The sequence below is a fragment of the Dipodomys merriami genome, unplaced genomic scaffold (assembly GCF_024711535.1).
Source record: "Dipodomys merriami isolate MVZ:Mamm:240054 unplaced genomic scaffold, mDipMer1.0.p SCAF_29, whole genome shotgun sequence".
NCBI classification, from domain to species: domain Eukaryota; kingdom Metazoa; phylum Chordata; class Mammalia; order Rodentia; family Heteromyidae; genus Dipodomys; species Dipodomys merriami.
The window spans coordinates 1678211-1699569 of record NW_027204381.1 but is presented as its reverse complement, the minus strand read 5'-3'; the positions used below and the strand labels follow the sequence as shown (position 1 = coordinate 1699569).

The 21359-nt window shown below is 44.0% G+C and overlaps 1 protein-coding gene across 1 annotated transcript in view; it reads left to right on the top strand.

The window, feature by feature from the left end:
• The first annotated feature begins 1083 nt into the window (after positions 1-1083).
• The window catches only part of LOC138838813 (cullin-5), a 53576-nt gene continuing 33300 nt past the window's right edge, over positions 1084-21359 (top strand). Inside the window, exons 1-3 of the mRNA XM_070038166.1 lie at positions 1084-1174; positions 13820-13929; positions 15826-15925. Coding sequence (XP_069894267.1) covers positions 1151-1174; positions 13820-13929; positions 15826-15925 — 234 coding nt within the window. The 5' untranslated portion in view covers positions 1084-1150. The remainder of the gene's footprint in view (positions 1175-13819; positions 13930-15825; positions 15926-21359) is intronic.

The window sequence follows — 21359 nt, the reverse complement described above, 5'->3', positions numbered from 1 at the left end:
CTCTTGTTTCTTTTTTAATTGATTTTAGTTCGAGTAACAGGGCTTGGACTCAGGGCCTTGGATTCTTGCTAGAATTTTTTTTTTCACTCACAGCTGGCACTCTACCAGTTGAGCCATGCCTCCAGTTCAGGATGGGGTAAGCGCTAGTTAATTGGAGATGGAATCTTCCAGACATTTTTTCCCAGGCTGGCTTTCAACCATGATCCTTCAGGCCTCAGCCTTCTGAATAGCTAGGATTACAGTACGCCACTGGTGCCTGGCTGGCTCAGATCTCTTACTTGGTTGCACATACCATGAGGGGCTTGCAGGATGCCATAGCACATATCCTTGTCGATTCCCTCTGTAACAAATTACATCGTTTCCTTATCCAGAGGTTTGTGGGGGCAAGGGTTTAGAATATTCTAGGAGATGAGGCCTTGGGAGGGGGGGGGAAATCCGGGATGAATATTCATTTTCTGAGCAATCTTTTATAGGTGGAAGTGCGGGGCCCTTTTGGAATAGAGACGTTTCATTAGTTAACACGCGTGCACCCGCTGCATTCCACAGTGGGAGAGGGCTGCGTGTCAGCTGTCAGGAGTCTGTCAAGGCTGGAGCTGGGGGGGGGGGGGGCGGGAGCGCAGAGGGAGCAGCCGGGTCCCGCCAGCAGGGGGCGCGCTCCCGCGGCCCGCGCGCCCCCGCCCCCCCCCGCGTCACGTGACGCGCCCGCGGAACCCGAGCGGGGCCTAAAGCGAGCTAAATTCGTTCTGTGGTGGCCGCGGCGGGGGCAAACCACAAAGGCGAGCCCGGAGGAGCGAGGGAGGACGGGGGAAGTCCATGCTTCCCGTTCCCGGTCAGGTCGGCTCCCGTCACCTCCCCACCGTCCGCCGCGGCCAACTCCCGGAGCGTTTGCGGCGCAGCGGGGAAGCCGCGGTGACCATGTAGTGGGGGCGGGGCGGGCGGGCGAGCGAGCCGCGGTCCCCGGGACGGGCGCAGCGGCCCCCACGGCGCGGGCCGCGGGGCAGGGGTGGGACGCGGCAGGGGAGGGCCGGGCCCGGCCCCGAGGCCCTGCCGGGAATTCCGGCCTCCAGCCGCGGCCGAGTCGGGAAGGGGGGGCGGGGGGAGAGCACCGCGAAATCTCGCTGGGTCTCGCGAGAGTCCAAGTTGAAGGAACATGGCGACGTCTAATCTGTTAAAGGTAAGACCCTCATCTTCGCTCGGCTTCTTGTTTTTATCCCCCCTCCACTCGGTGACTGCGGCGTTGTTTTCTGGACGCGGTGACGGGCTTCAGTTCGGGGGTGTGCGTGCGAGGGTAGGGGCGGAGAGATGGAGGCGGCGGCGGGGAGTGCGGTGGGGTTGGCCGGCCTCGAACGCGGGGTCCCGGCCTTTGGGGTCCGGACCGGTGTGCCGAGACTGGGCGGGGAGGTGGGGAGGGCGGCAGAGGCCGCAGGTCGGCGTGCCGGGGCTCGGCGGGGCCTAGGTCCCTCTCCCCCGGGAAGGCAGGAAAGGGAAACGCGGCTTAACAGGTTCCACAGACTCGGCCCCCTCCCCCCCGGGCCCGGCCCCGGCCCGCCGCGCCCCCTCCCCCCCGGCCCCGGGTCCCGGCCCGCCGCGCCCCCTCCTCCCCGGCCCCGGGTCCCGGCCCGCCGCGCCCCCTCCCCCCCGGCCCCGGCCCCCTCCCCCCCGGGCCCGGCTCCCTCCCCCCCGGGCCCGGCTCCCTCCCCCCCGGGCCCGGTCCGCCGCGCCCCCTCCTCCCCGGCCCCGGCCCGCCGCGCCCCCTCCCCCCCGGCCCCGGCCCCCTCCCCCCCCGGCCCCGGTCCGCCGCGCCCCCTCCCCCGCCTGCCTCCCCCGGCCCGCCGCGCCCCCTCCCCCGCCTGCCTCCGAGACTCCGCGTTCCCTCCCTGCGACCCCGCCCCTCCTCCCCAGCCCGCACCCCTCCCTCGGACCCCGCCGGATGGCAGCCGATCCGAGGGGGCCGCAGGGGTCCTGAGGACAGAAAACAAGCTCGAAAGATGCCCTTTCCCCCAGAGGGGCGCAGATGGTCCAGCATCCGTTCAGAAGTTTGGAGCAGAATCCCAGCAAGTCGGGGAGCTGGGCCGCCCCGTTCGTGGGGTGGTGGTAGTGGTGGTGGGAATTTCCGTCGGGATCTTTTGCCTCAGAGGTATTGCGTGGAACGGGGTGGGGGTGGGGGACACCGGGGGGCCTACAACTGGAGGGTGAGGGCTCAACTTTCCTGAGGCCGTGGGCAGGGATGCTAGAAAATAATAGGATATCCAGAAAGCATTACTCTCTCCTGGAACCTCCCTCTCGAGTCTTCATAAAAGGAACCAGATTTTATCCAGACGATTATACCATCTTTTAAAACAGCCTCTGAGTGGATCCCTTGAACTTTGGCCACTCAGTGAGCTCTGTGAGCTTGAGCAAGTTTCTTAAGCTCTCTGTGCCCAAGTCTCCTGTCAGTCAAGTGAAATAACATTTTGTAGGAGTATGGTGTTGAGTAAATTGATTTATGTAAAAATGCTTTAAACTATGCATGGTTCTTCAAGTTCAGTACCGTAAGAGTAGAATTACTGTATGTTTCTTTGAGAAGATTAGTTCAGGTTGAGGTTTATGCTGCCGCCCTGTAACACTAACAATGAGGAGGCTGACGCAGGAGGAGCTAGAGTTGGAGGCCAGGTGCATATATAACAGTAACATAGTAAGACAGTTTCCTTTTTCATTGGTTTTGTGGTACTATTAATGGAACCCTGGACCTAAAGCACCCTATGCAAGCACTCTACCACTTGAGCTTCACCTTTTTTTGTTGTTCTGTTTTGAAACGGTCTCGAGGTGGCTCAGGCTGGCCTTGAACTGAGTAAAAGTGCTGGGATTAAGGGCGTATATCACCATGCTAATGAGACCCTGTTTCAAAGAAAAAGACTAATTGATTCACAGGAATGGAATAACTCTTACTACTTTACTTTTTTCTTTATAATAGTATAGCAAAGTTCTAATTCATTAGTTCAGAAAGAAAATTTAGATTCTGAAGATTCCTGTTAATCCCTATGTTTATGGAAGCAGTATCATATTGCTATTTGAAATGTATCTACAAAATAATTGATTCCCTAGCTGGGCGCTGGTGGCTCACGCCTGTAATCCTAGCTACTCAGGAGGCTGAGATCTGAGGATCGCGGTTCAAAGCCAGCCCGGGCAGGGGAGACTGTGAGACTCCTATCTCCAATAAACCACCAGAAAACCGGAAGTGGCGCTGTAGCTCAAGTGGTAGAGCGCTCGCCTTGAGCTGAAGAGCTGAGGGACAGCGCCCAGGCCCAGAGTTCAAGCCCCACGGCCGACAAAAAAAAAAAATAATTGATTCCCATCCGTTGTGAATTTTTTTTTTTTTTTTTTGGGTCCAGTCGTGGGGCCTGAACTCTGGGCCTGGGCCCTGTCCCTCAGCTCTTCAGCTCAAGGCTAGCACTCTACCACTTGAGCCACAGCGCCACTTCTGGCTTTTTTCATTTTGCTTATGTGGTGCTGAGGAATAGAACCCAGGGCCTCATGCATGCAAGGCAAGCGCTCTACCACTGAGCCACCTTCCCAGCCCATGAATTTTTGACTTGTTAATACTTTCATATAAAGTATGATCCCTGCCCCCAACAGATTATACCTCAGGCAAGAGCATATCACTATTTTTCATATAAAGCCTCACAAATGATTTTTTTTTTTGCCATTCTTGGGACTTGAATTCAGGGCTTGGACACTGTCCCTGAGCTTCTTTGGCCCACACTTAGCACTCTACCACTTGAGCACAGTGCCACGTCCAGCTTTTTCTGTTTATGTGGTACTGAGGAATTGAACTCAGTGCTTCATGCATGCTAGGCAAATACTCTACCACTAAGCCACATTCCCAGCCACAAAAGATACTTTGTGAGGTGGTATAAGCCTAAAAGTTGCTTCAGTCACTGCTAGTTGAGTACTTTTCCTTTGAAGTGGGGGAAATTATGCTATGTACACCCATAGCATATACCTGTAGAAATGGGTTTAGGTTAAGAAGAGCCACTGTATCTTAAACTACATTTATAAATCAAAGGAAATCGATAATTCTTTGAAAAATTAAAAAACTAAGTGACTTAGTCATTCTAGTAAATTTAAAGACATGTCAGAAATACTTTGGGGGGGCTGGGAAGGTGGCTCAGTGGTAGAGCACTTGCCTTGCATGCATGAGGCCCTGGGTTCGATTCCTCAGCACCACATAAGCAAAAAAGAAAAAAGCCCGAAGTGGCGCTGTGGCTCAAGTGGTAGAGCTCTAGCCTTGAGCTGAAGAGCTGAAGGACAGCACCCAGGCCCAGAGTTCAGGCCCCAGGACCGGACCCCCCAAAAATATATATATACTTTGGGAAAAATTCAATGAAATTATTTTATGGAATGTTGACGACAGAGGAAAAAGCTGAATTTTCAAATCAATATTATATCACTTGATTTTTAAATATATGCAATTAATGTAACATAGTGGACTGAATCAGATTGATTCTGTTATCTCTTATCAAAAGGTTGTTGTTTTTTTTTTGGTCCAGTCTTGGGGCCTGAACTCTGGGCCTGGGCGCTGTCCCTCGACTTTTCAGCTCAAGGCTAGCGCTCTACCACTTGAGCCACAGCGCCACTCCCGGCTTTTTTCTTTTTGCTTATGTGGTGCTGAGGAATCGAACCCAGGGCTGCATGCATGCAAGGCAGACGCTCTACCACTGAGCTACCTTCCCAGCCCCTCAAAAGGTTTTTATTCAAGTTGACCCAAATAAACTTTTTTTCCTCCTCTCATGAGAGGTGGGAGGATTGTCTAATATTCCTATATTTAAAAGTACTAGTCAAAGTGGGTCTGAACTTGATCTGGAAGAAATGTAGTGAGAACCTGCCCAGGTGCATCTATAACATAATTTATATGGTCATTTAAATTCAAGGCTGTGGTTACCTCGACTGACTGGGGGGTGGCCAAATTAACCTCATTTCCTTTTTTTGACAGGATTAATTGGTTCATTAGAGAAATGCCTTGGGTTTGATTTGAAATATGATGCAATTAGATTTCACTAGAGTGTATTTCAGAAAATTATGTCCAGTGGTCAGAATGGAGAAATGTGAGCTAGATGAGAGTGGTTAGAATTTGATTATCAGTCTAAACAACTGTACCTGAAGAATGATGAATTATAATCCATCATCAACTCTAAAGGGAGCCCTTAAGGCCCTGCTAAAAATATATGTCCTTGTTTATCAGTAAGTTGGATGAAGTTCTTTTTAATTTATGAGTGGCAGAGTTAAGTGAAAGAGCTAATATATTTTGAAAGGTAAAATCCAAAATTTTTCTTGATGTGAAATTTCAAGTCAGAACTCAATAGTGTAAACACTTTTAAAAAAACTATTGAAAGCTGCTTGTAATACTTGTATTATCTGTTGAATTTAGAAGTCTTAAAGAAGATTGCTGAATCTTGAAAACCTTTTGGTATAGAGATTGGCAATTATCAGCTGCTTAGGGGATTTATTCTCCAAACCCTTTGCCCATTACTACTTTGCTATTTCACAGTGTATCTATAGAACATTTGTAGTAATCTGACATTACATTTTCTCTCTTAGGTTACCTCCAACATAGAACTCTGCTACTTTCAGTGCTCATTTTCTTCATTTTAAATTGATTTTCCAGTTGCAAGCAGCAATGCTCGAACTTTTTGTTGAGCTAATTCATATCTCATAATTCTTAGCATATTCAGAGTGCCCTTAATTCCTCTGGTCAATACCACAGACTTTTCTCATTTTTTTTCCCCTGTGTTCTCTTTTCTTAGGCCTTCACCTGTTCTTTCTTGTTTTGAGGTGTTTGTTTTTGTTTTTGTTTTTTGATCGTGGGGCTTGAACTCTGGGCTTGAGCTTTGTCCCTGTGCTCTTCAGTGCTCTACTGCTTGAGCCACAGAGCCACTTCTGGTTTTCAATTGGTTTATTGGAGATAAGAGTCTCACAGACTTTCCTGCCTGGGCTGTCTTGGAACCGAGCTCCTCAGATCTCAGCCTCCTGAGTAGCTAGGATTACAGGCGTGAGCCACCTTCGCCTGGCTTGTTTTGTTTTGTTTTGTTTTTTTGAGCCAGGGTCTTGCTGGGTAGCCCAGGCTGGCCTCCAGTTGCTGGGATTATAGGTGTGTACCATCACATCCCACCCACCTGTTCTTAGTTAGTGCTCATTTCCCCCACCCCTTGGTGGCATGTCCAGTTTTTTTCTTTTCATTTTCTTCACTTTTATGTAAGAAAAGTGTGTATCTCTTTATGTAAAACTTAACTTGCCTGCTGTTTCGGTCTCAAACTCTTGCCTTTTCTGTGTTCATTGTTAAGAGTTCTTGGAAGAGCAGCCCCTACTTGGTTTGTCATAATTTACCTTTGACATACTTTTTCCTTAATTTGTCCCACCCATTTTTATTGAAGCTGTCATTTTTTTTTACCCTTTGACATGTGTGCTATTCTGGGGTTGAGGAGCTCTTTAAATATTTTTATTGTTATTATAAAGGTGATGTACAGCGGGGTTACAGTTATATTAGTCAGGGAAAGAGTACATTTCTTTGTGGACATTGTCGCCTCTTCCCTCCTTCTTTCCCAGTTTTTCCCTCCTATCCCCACATGAGTTGTGTAGTTCATTTTCAACATAGTATCTATGAGTGAGTACCACTCCTGCATTTGTTCACCCTTTGTTCTTCTATTCCTTTGACCCCCTTGCCCTCCCAAAGACACATAAAAGAACAACCAAAACAAAAAGAAAAGGAAAACAGCAACAAAGGGAAAAGGCTTTGTTCTCATCTCCTGGAGTTCATTTTATTAGTATTATTTTGTATGATCCAGATGCACATAGGCATTGCTTCTTTGTGTTCCTCCCCTAAGAGTATCCTCTTTTGGTCTCACTGTGTGTGAACATCTAGAGTCCTGTATAATTTATCATGTTCCAGTGTATTTTAGATCTAGCTTCTCTTGGTCTCCCTGAGCCTGGCTTACCTCACTTAACGTGGTTTATTCTAGGTACATCCATTTCCCTGCAAATGTGAAACTCACTTTCTTAAGAGTGCTAGCAGTCTCCTAATTGCCAAATCAGATTGTTCTTTGATAATATTCCTCTTTTTTTTTTTTTTGCTGGTCATGGGGCTTGAACTCTGGGCCTGGGTTCTGTCCCTCAGTTCTTCAGCTCTTCAGCTCAAGGCTAACGCCCTACCACTTGAGCCACTGCACCATTTCCGGCTTTTTCTACTTATGTGGTGCTGAGGAATTGAACCCAGGGCCTCATGCATGCAAGGCAAGCGCTCTACCACTGAGTCATCTTCCCAGCCCCTCCTCTTCTTTTTTTTGGTAATATTGCTCCCCTCCCTTGCCTTTTCCTCTCATTCCATCTTTTCCCCCCTTTTTTCTTTTTGCTGTTCTTTGTGTGGGTACTGAGGCTTGAACTCAGGGCCTGGGCTCTTACTCTTGGCTCTTTTCAAAAAGCTCAAAGCTGGCCCTCAAAAGACCAGTGCCCATCTTTTGGTTTTGGTAATTTTTTTTGTTGTTGTTTTGGGTCCGGTCGTGGGGCCTGAACTCTGGACCTGGGCGCTGTCCCTCAGCTCTTCAGCTCAAGGCTAGCGCTCTAGCACTTGAGCCACAGCGCCACTTCCGGCTTTTTTCTTTTTGCTTTTGTGGTGCTGAGGAATCGAACCCAGGGCCTCATGCATGCAAGGCAAGCGCTCTACGACTGAGCCACCTTCCCAGCTCATATTCTTTTTAGTGACATTTTCTCTCCTTGGTTTGTCTTCTGTGTCTAAAATCACTTGTGGTTTCCCCTCAATATAGTTATTTCTCAGGATTTAATAATCAAGCCTTTTTGCCGGGCACTGGGTGCTTATGTCTGTAATTCTAGGTTCAAAGCTAGTCTGGGCAAGAAAGGCCATCAGATTCATCTCTAATACATTGCCAAAAACATAGAAGTGGAGCTGTGGCTCAAGTGGTAGAATGCCGTCCTTGAGCAAAAGAAGCTCAGGGATTCTAGGTCTTGAGTTCAAGCCCCAAGACAGCCAAAAGTATCTCTATCTCTAATCTCAGCTTTATTTTTCCTGGGGTATTCTTTTTTAAATTATTTAAAAAAAATTTTTTTGTTTATGTGCTATCAAGGAATCGAATTCACGGCCTTATTCATGCTAGGCACTCTACCACTGAGCCACATTCTTAGCCTGTGGGATAGCCTTAACTGTCATGATTTGTTTTTCCTTATTGGCAGTAGTGGTGTTTGCATTGCTAAGCCTAGCCACACCTCCAGCCCTGGTTTCCCTATTTTTATCAATCAGTACTGGTTTCTTGGGGGGGCAGGAGATCGGTTATGGAACTTGAACTCAGGGCCTGGCTGCTGTTCCTGAGCCTCTTTGTGCTTAGGGTAGCATTCTACCACTTGAGCCACAGTGCCACTTCTAGTTTTTGAGTGGTTTATTGGAGATAAGAGTCTCAAAGGGACTTTTCTGCCCAGGCTGGCTTTGAACCATGATCCTGAGATCTCAGCCTCCTGAGTAGCTAGGATTACAGGCTTGGGTGCTTGGCTTAAGCTGATTTGAGCTTTAGACTAAAACATTTGCTGGTTATATTAGTTTCCTTAGATACTCTTGAAGGTTCCACTTCTTTGAGCTCTTTCCCTAGGGTCTTCTCCCTAGTTGATTAACACCGATCAACCCTTCCTTGGCTCATCACTCTTTACCTCTTTTACATGTTTGAGAGTCCGCTTTGTTCTAACAACTGACTCTACCTCCCTTCTCATCACATCAACAAGAGTGGAGGTACAGCCATGAGAGTCAAAACTTTAAGTTGGAATAAGAAGCATGACTTTTCTCAGTAGAAACTTATATCCTTTGAGGGGAATGAAAATGGATATATAAAGTAGTGATTCGAAGTATCTGTAGAACTTATTACTCTTTGTTGGGGCTGGGAAGGTGGCTCGGTGGTAGAGTGCTTGCCCTCACATGCATGAGGCCCTTGGTTCGATTCCTCAACACCACATAAACAGAAAAAGCCTGACGCTGTGGCTCAAGGGGTAGAGTGCTGCCTTGAGCTGAAGAGCTGAGGGACAGTGCCCAGGCCCAGAGTTCAAGCCCCACAACTGGGGGGGAGGAGGGGAAGAACTTACTCTTTGTTAAGATAGTTTAATTAGACATCTAGGTACATATGTATGAATATATGTGGCCAAGGGAATGAAGGGCATTCCACATAGCTTAGCCTTTGCTAATGCTAAATGGATAATGAATGATGAACTAGGCAGACAACTGTTGCCCTTGTATAGCAAATTTTTGTGTGGAAGAAAAACAAGCCTATGAGCAAATAAATATGTAGTATAAAGTTGACAGTAATGAATACCTTGAAGAAGTATATAGAGAGGTTGTAGGTGTTATGTTCCATAGCATCTGAGGAGATACTATGAGCAAGAACCTCCCTTATGAGAGAAGGGCATGAACCACGTCACATTTCAAGCTCCCATGGGGTGGGAGCACTAGTGCAGTTGAGTCAGGAACACACTGGGCAAGTGTGACTGTTTTCAATGTTAATCTTTTTTTTTTCAATCGTGGGGCTTGAACTCTGGGCCTGAGTGCTGACCCTCAGCTCTTCAGCTCAAGGCTAGCACTGCTCTACTACTTGAGCTACAGTGCCACTTCTAAGTGTGACTGTTTTGAGTGTGACTGTTTTCAGTTAAGATGCAGATAATTCTTTTTAAATGACTAGTTAAACATAAATAAGAGCCTCATTAAGCATTCTACTTGCCAGTTTTTCTCTGGATTCATAGCAATTACTGGTTTGATATGGGCACTTAAGAGGGACATAAGCCTCAGGGCTGCTTTTCCTTGTCTTCCAGGATCCTGGCCTAGAAACATGGCTGCAAATGAAACAGCCTAAGGGGAAAACGAATAACATTTAGTCCACTGTATCCAGTGACTAGATCCCTAACAGTAAAGCCATGTGACAGTTGTAATGAGAGTCCTTTGTGCTCTGTGAAAATACATGATTATTCACTTAACCATAGTCTGGAGCTGATGTTAATTAAAGCTACTAAATTAAGTGACTTTGGGAAGTCAGTCATTTATCACTGGATTAAAATAGAGGACTTTGACAGAGAATACTAAGAACGAATCTAGTAGAGAATTGCAAGAAAAGAAATGGGTTTTTCTTATTTATATCTTGTGTAGGGTCCTGCTGAGCCCAGTTGCATCACTAAAAGCCATCTGACTCTTACCTTGGTATGTAGGTAGAGTCAATAGGTGCCTGGTAGGCTTTATAAACAAAGCAGGCTACAGCTCAGGTTAGAACAGGTTGAATACATGGAATCTGCAAGTAAGATCAAGGGTAATATATTTGTGTAACGGGTTTGTTCTTTCATAAATACTGAACTTCTGCTCTGCTGCATCCTGTTTTATCACCATCCGTAATAGTGAACATGACAGACAAGGTCCTCACTTTGAGGACTTATAGTCTGGTGAATAATGTGAATGAAGTAATGAAGGCTATGATGAATGCAGTATATAATTAAGAGTATTTAAAAGGTGCCCACCACTTACAGAAGAAATTAATTTGGATTCTTTCCCACTAAACATGTGTTCTGTTGACTTTTACTTCTCTTCTGAATTGTGACATTTTAGTCAGGATTCTGTAGCTTTTGTTCTTACTATTTATTTTCTTTTTCCCTCCATCCTGTTCTCCTTTCTCCCCCACCCCCTCACCTTTTTTCCTTGTTATTAAGGCTTCCAGTTAGTCTCAAATTCCTGAAGTGGTTCTTCCACCTTGGTCTCATCCATACTGTGATAACAAATATTTGTCGCTGCACCCCAACTTTATGGTCCTTTTAAAAGTGTTGATGGGGCTGGGAATGTGGCTTAGTGGTAGAGTGCTTGCCTAGAATATGTGAAGCCCTGGGTTTGATTCCACAGTACCACATAAACAGGAAAAGCTGTAAGTGGCGCTATGGCTCAAGTGGTAGAGTACAAGCCTTGAGCAAAAGTGCTCAGGGACAGTGCCCAGGCCCTGAGTTCAAGCCCCAGAACTGACAAAACAAAAGAACAATAGTTTTTTTTTTTTTTTTTAATGCTCTGCTTAGACAATAAAATTTCAATCCCAACTGGGCTCTGGGGGCTTATCCCTGTAATCCTCACTACTGAGGAGGATGAGATCTGAGGCTCACAGTTCAGAGACTGACTGGGCAGGAATGTCCGTGAGACTCTTATCTCCAATTAATCACAGAAAAACCAGAAAGTAGCTCTGTGGATCAGGTGGTAGAGTACTAGCCTTGAGCAGATGGGGCTCAATGAAAAGGTCCAGGCCCAGAGTTCAAGCCCCAGACTAAGTGGGAAAAAAATTCAATCCCTGCATGGGAGGATGGAAGGATAACAATTGGAGACTAGTCTGGGCAAAAGATAAAAAGACCTTGTCTCAAAAGATAAACTGAGTATAGTGGTACACATTTGTAATTCCAGTTAATTCCTACCGAATCCAGCTCCAGGCAAAAAGCATCAGACCCTATCAGAAAAATAAAAATTAAAGCAAAATGGGTTGGTGGCTCACACTTGTAATCCTAGCTACTCAGGAGCCTGAGATCTGAGGATTGCTTTTCAAAGCCAGCCTAGGCAGGAAAGTTCATGAGACTCTGTATCTCCAGTAAACCACTAGAAGACCGAAGTGGTGCTGTGGCTCAAGTGTTAAGAGTGCTAGCCTTGAGCTGACAACTGAAAGACAGCATCCAGGCTCAGAGTTCAAGCCCCACAACTGGCCAAAAAAAAAAAAAAGGATTGGAGGCATCACTGAAGTGATGGAGCACTTGCCTGCCAGGAGCCTGAATTCAAACCCCAGTACCACCAAAAAGAAAAAAATAAAAATTCAAACCCATAACCGCTCAAAGCTTTTCTTTTGCCACTTTAGACCTTGGCCCTGCATGTATAGGATCAAGGGTGTTTTTCTTAGATTTGAAAAGGCTTTTCTGAGGTGGCATTCTGAGTCAAAGGTCTTTGAATGCACTGATGAGGTTGGCATATTTAAGGAACACCTTAAAAGCTTTGTGTGGCATGGGAAGGAAAGAAGTCTAGCATGGCCAGAACATAGAATTGCCAGTATTCAAATATTTACTGTAGTTTTGTGGTTCTTTTGGTCAATTACTATTGGCAGATGTGGTTTTAAAAATCACATAACTTAGACACTAGGGGCTCCATAAACAATATGGGAACCCACACATTCAAATAGCTGACCCTTGCATTTTACACAAAACATCTAAAGTATGTAAATAGATTTCCTTTGTGAAGCTTATTATAGGAGTATAATAAAAGGTAATCTATGATTAATAACTTCATAGAAGGAACATTTAAAAATTGTGTTCAGAATGTTTTGGGCAAGAGAAAATATAGAGACTAAAAATGTCTTTTTTAAAATATTCTGTGGATATTGTTACTTCTTCCCCTTCCTCCAACTTCCTTTTCACCCTTATTTGAAAAAAAAAATTATATAGACTTTTTGTTATTTCCTAAATATTACATTATGACTTTATGTAGCATTTATAGTATTTAAATAATCTAGAGATATGTAGGTGATAGGAAAATACTATGCCATTTTATATAAGGGGATTATATAAGCATTAACATTTTGCAATATGTGGATATCTTGTGGATACTAAGGGATGACTACTTTTTTGTGACCAGCTTAAGAAAACTACAAAATAAGAGTCTAACTCCCCATAAGACTGCCCTTCACTCCTAGTACCAACCAGAAAGGCTCATAGAATTTACTGAAAGCAGTTAAAATGATTGTTACTGTTTCTTGTATAGAAAGAATTAAAAAATCAACCACAAGAAGAGATGCATAGGGCAGTCTAGAAGGGTTCCAAACACTGCAGCTTCTGTTGTCTCCTGCCTGTGTAATTAGCACACATTCTCTTCTGGCATCAATGTGTGGCACTGTGCTTGGCTTTAGGCAGCTTTCACTGTTGAGGTTTTTTGTTGTTGTTGCTTTGGTTTTTTTGGATTTTTTTTTTGTTTTTTGGGGGCAGTCCTGGGGCTTGAACTCAGGGCCTGGGCATGATCCCTGAGCTTCTTTTGCTCTGCCACTTGAGCCACAGCACCACTTCTGGCTTTTTCTGTTTATGTGGTACTGAGGAATAAAACCTAGGGCTTCCAGCATGCTAGGCAAGCACTCTACCTCTAAGTCAACATTCCGAGCTCTTCACTGTGGAGTCTTAGGAACTTCACAGAGGCATGGTTGATTGTGCACACAGATAATTTCAGTATCCAGGTTGATTGATATTTATGACTCAAAGACACCCTCCCTCCCCCAACCTGAATCACATTTTTTATCTTTCTGAATTGGCTTATTCCCTCTTTAAGACCATATAGATATAGCTCCTCACCTTTCTAAATCACATCACTAGTCAATTTAGTGTGATCAGGGATTATGTAATCTTCCAGATGCCAAGAGGAAAGGCCAGACCTCTGGGACAAGGAAAAATTCTTCATTACCTACTTGTGTACATTTAATTTCTCCTGCTCCCTTTCCCCTCCCACCCTCTTCCCTTCCACCTCCACTTCTACCTCTTCCTCTCTGCTTTTCTCTCTGGGCCTCATGAATAGTAGGCAAATGCTTCACTTTGAGCCTGCACTAATGGTAGTCAGCCCCACTTTTTTTCCTAATACACTTTCTCTTTTATGCTTCCTCTGATTCCTTGATGGAAGATAAAGCCTATAGGCATTCCACATGGAAAACTTTTTTTCCAGTTGGAGTTCTTTATTATGATGGATGTCTCTTAAGAAAAAAAATGACACTGTCAATTTAACTGCATTTAAACTATTTTATCTTTTCTCTTTAAGAATAAGGGTTCTCTTCAGTTTGAAGACAAATGGGATTTCATGCGTCCTATTGTTTTGAAGCTTTTACGCCAGGAATCTGTTACAAAACAGCAGTGGTTTGATCTATTTTCGTGAGTAATCCATTAATTTCATTTACTAACATAACATGGTGTCTTTTGGTCCCCAAATAGACTGTGTGACTGGATGGTGTGTTTACCTGTTTAAAATTGTTGCTATTTGCCCAGCGCTGGTGGCTCACGCCTGTAATCCTAGCTACTCAGGAGGCTGAGATCTGAGGATCGCGGTTCAAAGCCAGCCCTGGCAGGAAAGACCGTGAGACTCCTATCTCCAATAAACCACCAGAAAACCGGAAGTGGCGCTGTAGCTCAAGTGGTAGAGCGCTCGCCTTGAGCTGAAGAGCTGAGGAACAGCGCTCAGGCCCAGAGTTCAAGCCCCATGACTGACAATAAAAAATAAAAAATTAAAAAAAAAAATTGTTGCTATTTGTATTGGGAGTCCTCAAGACCTCATAGGATCAGTGGATTTTCTAGGTGACTTGTAACGCTGAATATCTAGTCACACTAATTTATTATGATGAAAGGATACAAAACCAGCCAAGAGAAAAGGCACAGGGTGAACTTTGGGTGTTTGAGGTGGGGGAAATAGTCACAAATTTCATGGCATTTTTGCTCAAGGCCGGCACTTTACCACTTGAGCCACAGCTCTACTTCTGGCATTTTGCTGGATAATTTTAGATAAGAGTCTCGTGGACCCTCCTGCTTTGGCTGATTTCACACTTCCATCCTCAGATCTTAGTCTCCTGAGTTGCTTGGATTATTAGATGTGAGCTACCAGTGCTTGGTGACATGCCATGCCTTTTTTTTTTTTTTTTGGGTCGGTCCTGGGCCTTTAATTCTGGGCCTGGACGCTGTCCCTCAGCTCTTCAGTTCAAGGTAAGCGCTCTACCACCTGAGCCACAGTGCCACTTCCAGTTTTCTAGTGGTTCATTGGAGATAAGAGTCTCATGGCCTTTCCTGCCCGGGCTGGCTTTGAACTGTGATCCTCAGGTCTCAGCCTCCTGAGTAGCTAGGATTACAGGTGTGAGCCACCAATGCCCGGTGGTGACATGCCTTTATGAAGAAATTTTATATAATATATAGCAAAGAATTAAGGAGAAAAACAATAAAAACAAAAATAGAAAGTTGTATCTGTGAGATAACTCACAAAAGTGCTTGATTTCTATTTTTTGAGCAGTACTGGAGTTTGAACTCCGGGTCTGGTACTTGAAGGTAAGTAGGTGCTTTACCACATGAGCCAGGCTCTAGTCTTTTTTGCATTATTTTTGGGCGAAGGTCTTGCATTTATTGCCCTAGGTAGGCCAAACTTGGGTCACAGTCTCTTTCCTATGCTTCCTATTTAGCTGGGATTATAGGCATATACCACTCTGACCAGCTTGTTTGTTGAGGTGGTAGTCTTGATAACTTTTTTTTTTCCTGGACATGAGGCTTGAACTCTGGGCCTGGCACTGTCCCTCAGCTCTTCAGCTCAATGCAAGCACTCTACCACGTGGGCCACAGTGCCACTTCCAGTTTTCTGGTGGTTTATTGGAGATAAGAGTTTCATGGGGGGGCTGGGAAGGTGGCTCAATAGTAGAGTGCTTTCCTCACATGCATGAGGCCCTGGGTTCAATTCCTCAGCCCCACATAAACAGAAAAAGAGTTTCTTGGGCTTTCCTGCCCCGGTTAGCTTTGAACTATGATCCTCAGATCTCTGCTTCCTGAGTAGCTAGGATTATAGGCGTGAGCCACCAGTCTTGGCAGTCTTGCTAACTTTTGTCAATCAAAGTTCTTCTGATTGCCTTCTGAGTAACTGGGATTATAGGGGTGAGCCATTAAGCTCAACTGAGTGCTTCATTCTTATTAATGGATTCAGATACTTTTAACTTAGTTCATGGAGACTGTACTAACAGAATTTAAGATGAGTTTTGTTCAGTTACTGATGATTTTTACATGCTTTATTTTTTACAGGGATGTTCATGCTGTCTGTCTCTGGGATGATAAAGGTCCAGGAAAAATTCATCAGGCTTTAAAAGAAGATATCCTTGAGTTTATTAAGCAAGCACAGGCAGTAAGTCAGCATCTTGGTATTTTATTTTGGATTGCTGCTGTTTCTTTCTCTTTTTTTCTTCTTCCTTTTTTGGAGCTAGCTATTGAACCCAGGACCTCATATACATACTTATTAGGTGCTTCACTCTTAGCTTTAGATTGGTTTTAAAACTACTCAGACAATAACGTATTTTATGAGTCTGAGGATAGAACTTCCTGAAGTACTTTTAAGTATCACATTGACTTTTGACACATTTGTTAGATTTTAAAATTATTAGATGTGGAATTTTTGTCAACAGAATACATGGTCATCCTCAGTTAAAAATGCTCATCTTTTTTTTTTTGGGTCCAGTCGTGGGGCCTGAACTCTGGGCCTGGTCACTGTCCCTCAGCTCTTTAGCTCAAGGCTAGCGCTCTACCACTTGAGCCACAGCGCCACTTCCGGCTTTTTTCTTTTTGCTTATGTGGTGCTAAGGAATATAACTCAGGGCCTCAGGCAGGCAAGGCAGTGCTCTACCACTGAGCCACCTTCCCAGCCCCCAAAATGCTCATCTTTTAGCAGGTTATAACACACATCTGTTTTTTTCCTCTCATAACTAATAGCTTTCCTCAAGTTGATGGTAATTTTTTCAATTTCAGATACTTCTTTGATTGTAAAATCTTGGCTAGCCAAGCTTTTGTTAGTGCTCTTGTGTTGATACTGTATATAAATCCTTAAGTTTATTAAACTTGAATACAAACCTCATTTAGACATTTGGTCACATAGATATTAGCTTTTTGGTTTTTTTCACAGTTGTGGAGCTTAAACTCAGGGTTTGGGCTTTGTCCCTAAGCTTTTTTATTTAAGACTATTATTCTATCACTTTGACCCATAGTGACATTTCCAGTTTTCTAGTGGTTAATTAGAGATAAGAGTATAATGGACTTTTCTGCCCAGGTTGGCTTTGAACCATGATTTTCAGATCTCAGCCTTGTGAGTAGCTAGGATTACAGGTGTGAGCCACCAGCTCGTGGTAATAGTTTGTTTTTTTTATTGTTACTTTTTTTATTAATAGTCTGTCTTTTGGAAAGAAATAATGCAAAAATAATACATTATTTTGAAACAGTAATACATGGTATTGCCCATGAAAATGAGTTCCTTACCACTTTATGAAGGAACCTAAGAGTATGAGATTATTTTCCTTTGTAATAATGTGAAGTGTGAAAGTAGAGGGCTAGAATTTCCTTTTCAGTTAAATTTTTAGGTCCATGTCATATACATTAGTAAAAGCTGTTTGTTAAAGATGTTAAAAATAGGAAGTAGTGCTGTGGCTCAAAGTGGGAGAGCACTAAGTTTAAGCCCCATTACCAACAAAAAAAAAACCCTAAAACCTAAAAACGTTAAATATTGCTGGTAACTGGTAGTTCATTATTGTAATTCTAGTTACTTAGGAGGCTGAGATCTGAGGATCATGGTTTGAAGCAAGTCTGCAGAAAAGTCCTAGAGACTTTATTCTCCGATTAGCCAGCAAAAAAGCTGGGTTTAAGATGTGGTTCAATTGATAGAGGACCACTTTTTTTTTCTCTCCAGTCTTGGGGCTTAAACTCAGGACCTAGGCACTGTCCTGAGCTTCTTTTGCTCAAGGTTAACACTGTACCACTTTAGCCACAGTACCACTTCCAGCTTTTTCTATTTAGGTGGTACTGAGGAATCAAACCTCAGGACTTCAAGCATGCTAGGCAAGCATTCTACCACTAAGCTACATTCCCAGCCCCAGAGAAACAGATTTGAGTGAAAAAGCCTAAGAAGTGCACAAGGCCCTGAGTTCAAACCCCAGTACAAGGACAAAATATAAATATTGTTAGCGTAGTATTTATGTTCATACATAATTATATGGTTTACACCTATAATTAATGCTACTTAGGCAGAGATCCAAGAATAGTAGTTTGAGGCTAGTCCAGACAAAGTTCACCAGACCCTAATTTCAACAAAAAATTCAGAGCACAGTGATGTACATTTGTCATTCTAGCTGTGGTAGGAAGCATAAATAGGATTGTGATCCAGGCTGACCTGACACTAAATGAGGCTTTATTTAAAAATAAAGCAGAAAGGACTGGGGGTGTTGCTCAGCTGGTAGGTAGATCACTTGTATAACAAGTTTGAGACTAGTACCACTTAAAAAAAGATAACTTTACTGCCTGGGAATTTGGCTTAGTGGTAGAGTGCTTGCCTAGCATGCATGAAGCCCTGGGTTCAGTTCCTCAGTATCACATAAACAGAAAAAGCTGGAAGTGATGCTGTGGCTCAAGTGGTAGACTAACCTTGAACAAAAGAAGCTCAGGGAGAGTTCCCAGGCCCTGAGTTCAAGCACCTTGATTGGAGAAAGAAAAAAAAAAAAGTTTAATATTAAGGCTAGAGGTGTGGCTCTAGAGTGGCTCTAGAGTGCCTGGCTATTGAATAAGTTCAAGGCTGTGAGTTCAAAACCCTTTATTTTCCTCCTTTCCCTCCCTCTGCCAAAGTTAAATATTAATGGTGATTTTGTAGTTGAAAATTATAAAGATTGAGTTTAAAGGAAGATCTTGAAACCAAATACATGATTGGTGTTTGATTAATGCTGCTTCTAGTCATTACCATAAAGGGGTAAGAATGCTCTCATTGCTACAAAATTGTCATCAATAACATCTTGATTTTTAATTAATTATACTTTAAAAAATTATCTTTTAGTGAAAATCCTGTTTTCAAGCCTTACTGAGAAATTAAATATTTCAGTGTCATAATTTAATTAAAACAAATTTTCTAGCTGGGTGCTTGTGGCTCATGCCTATAATTCTAGCTATTCAGAAGGCTGAGATCTGAGGATCACAGTTCAAAGCCAGCCTGGCAGGAAAGTCTGTGAGACTTTTTTTTTTTTGGTCAGTCGTGGGGCCTGAACTCTGGGCCTGGGCACTGTTCCTCAGCTCTTCAGCTCAAGGCTATTGTTCTACCACGTGAGCCACAGTGCTACTTCCAGCTTTTTTCTGCTTATGTGGTGCTGAGGAATTGAACCCAGGGCCTCATGCATGCGAGGCACGCACTCTACCACTGAACCAACTTCCCAGCCCTGTGAGACTCTTATCTTTAATTAATTACCAGAAAACCAGAAATGGATCTATGGCTCAAAGTGGTACAATGCTAAACTTGAGCATAAAAACTCAGAGACAGCACCCAGGCCCTGAGTTCAAGCCCCATGACCGACAAAAAACAAACACAAAAGACCAATTGTTCTAGAACTTATTTGGAAATACATTTTTCCACTTGAATTGGAAACATGAGCTTTCTTTCAAATGGATAGCATTTTGTTTTTCTAGAAATAATTGTATTGTTAACATGTTAAAAATATATCCAACACTAGCAAACAAAATTTGTGAGCCTTTCACTGTAACATGGCCCAGTAATAGACATCAGTAATATAGACATCAATAAGAATCAGAGGATGAAGTGGCACTGTGGCTTAAAGTGGTAGAACGCTCGCCTGGAGCTGAAGAGCTCAGGGACAGCACCCAGGCCCAGAGTTCAAGCCCCATGACTGACAAAAAATAAAATAAAGAATCAGAGGACGGATTTAGTGCCCCCAATTCAGCACTTAAACTGTAAGAATCTCAGCTGGGTGCCAATGGCTCATGCCCTTAATTCTAGACACTCTGAAAGCTGAGATTTGAGAATCTAGGTTCAAAGCCAACCCAGGGAGGAAAGTCCCAAGAGATTCTTACCTTTAACTACAAAAAAAGAGCTAGAGCCGGGCACTGGTGGCACACACCTGTAATCCTAGCTACTCAGGAGGCTGAGATCTGAGGATCGAGGTTCAAAGCCAGCCCAGGCAGGAGAGACCGTGAGACTCCTATCTCCAATAAACCACCAGAAAACCGGAAGTGGTGCTGTAGCTCAAGTGGTAGAGCGCTCGCCTTGAGCTGAATTGCTGAGACAGCGCCCAGGCCCAGAGTACAAGCCCCACGACCGACAAAAAAAAAAAAAGAGCTAGAAGTGGAACTGTGGCCTAAGTGGCAGAACAATAGCCTTGAGCAAAAGAAGCTCAGGAACATCACTCAGGCCTTGAGTTCAAGACCCAGGATGGGCCCTGCAGGAATAGCAGTGCCAGGGATGGGTGTGTCATTTTTTAAAGAGTGTTAACCTCTTGCCAGGCACTGGTGCCTCACACCTTCTAGGAGCTGAGATCTGAGGATCAGGGTGTTCAGAGCCAACTCCTGTAGAAAAGTCAGTGAGACCCTTATCTCCAGTTAACCATCAAAAATGCCTTATTAGAGACCCTCCAGTATGGCTTCGCAGTGAGTGCAAAGCCTAGCAGAAGTGTAAGGCCCTGAATTTGAGCCCTGATTTTGTCACAAAAAAGAGATTTTGAACTCTTAAGAAAATGATGCTTTGTAAGTCATCTTACTAGAGAATATTCAGTTGAATGTGTATGGAAGTACCAGCCTTCCAAATGGGAAAGTCAATGTGCACTGAAATGATTATTGTAGCATTATTGTAAATGAGACAAGAGTGACTGGCCTTAGCTCAATGGTATGGTGCATGCTTAGAATCTCCAGTTCAGAAAAGAAAGAAGTAAATGAATGACAAAAAGGAGAAGTTAAACATACTAATTTTACTGCTTGGGAAGTTGAGGGGGGAGCTCTAGAGACTAGGAGTTTGAGACCAATATGGGTAACATAGCAAGACCTCATCTCAACTTCCCCTTTTCCCAAAGAAAACAAAAACGAGCTATACATTTCCTAGAAAATCATCAGAAAAATGGATTGGTTTTAGAGTAACATATCTTTTTTTATTTTTTTGTCCTGTTGATGGGACCCAGGACCCTCATCCATGTTAGCAAGGCATACTACCATTGAGCTGTATTGCCAATCCAACACAACTATTTTGTGTGTTCATAATTTTGTGATTTCATATTTGGGGCTCAACTGACTTCACTGAACTTACTAATGCTGCCATAGTTGACGGTACTTTGTAGGGGTTCGGTGTTCCAAGGAGAGCTGGTCATGCATTTCTTTGATTTCTCACTCGCAAGGAAAGTACCTTTTCAGATGACATTGCAGTGGGTGAGAGAGCTCTTTCAGGTCAGGCTAGGCTTGGTCAGAGATGGTCACAGGTGCAGCCCAAATATCACCAGTGGACAAATAAATTCAGCTGTCTTTAAAAAAAATTTATTTTTGAGATATTGCCTACCATGTGTGAGACCCTAATTTTTAGTATATTGTGACCATCAGCTAGGTATTCTAGAATCTCTTCCTCACCCTAAAAAGAAACATCTATTAACAGTCACTCTGTCAGCCTTCCTTCTAGTTCCTGGCTACCATCAAACCACTAATCTGTTTTCTACCTGTGATTTTTCCTGTGATTTTATGTATTCTTGACATTTCCTACAGAGTGGGATCATAAATTATGTGGTCTTTTGTGACTTTTTTCCCCCACTTGGAATACTGCA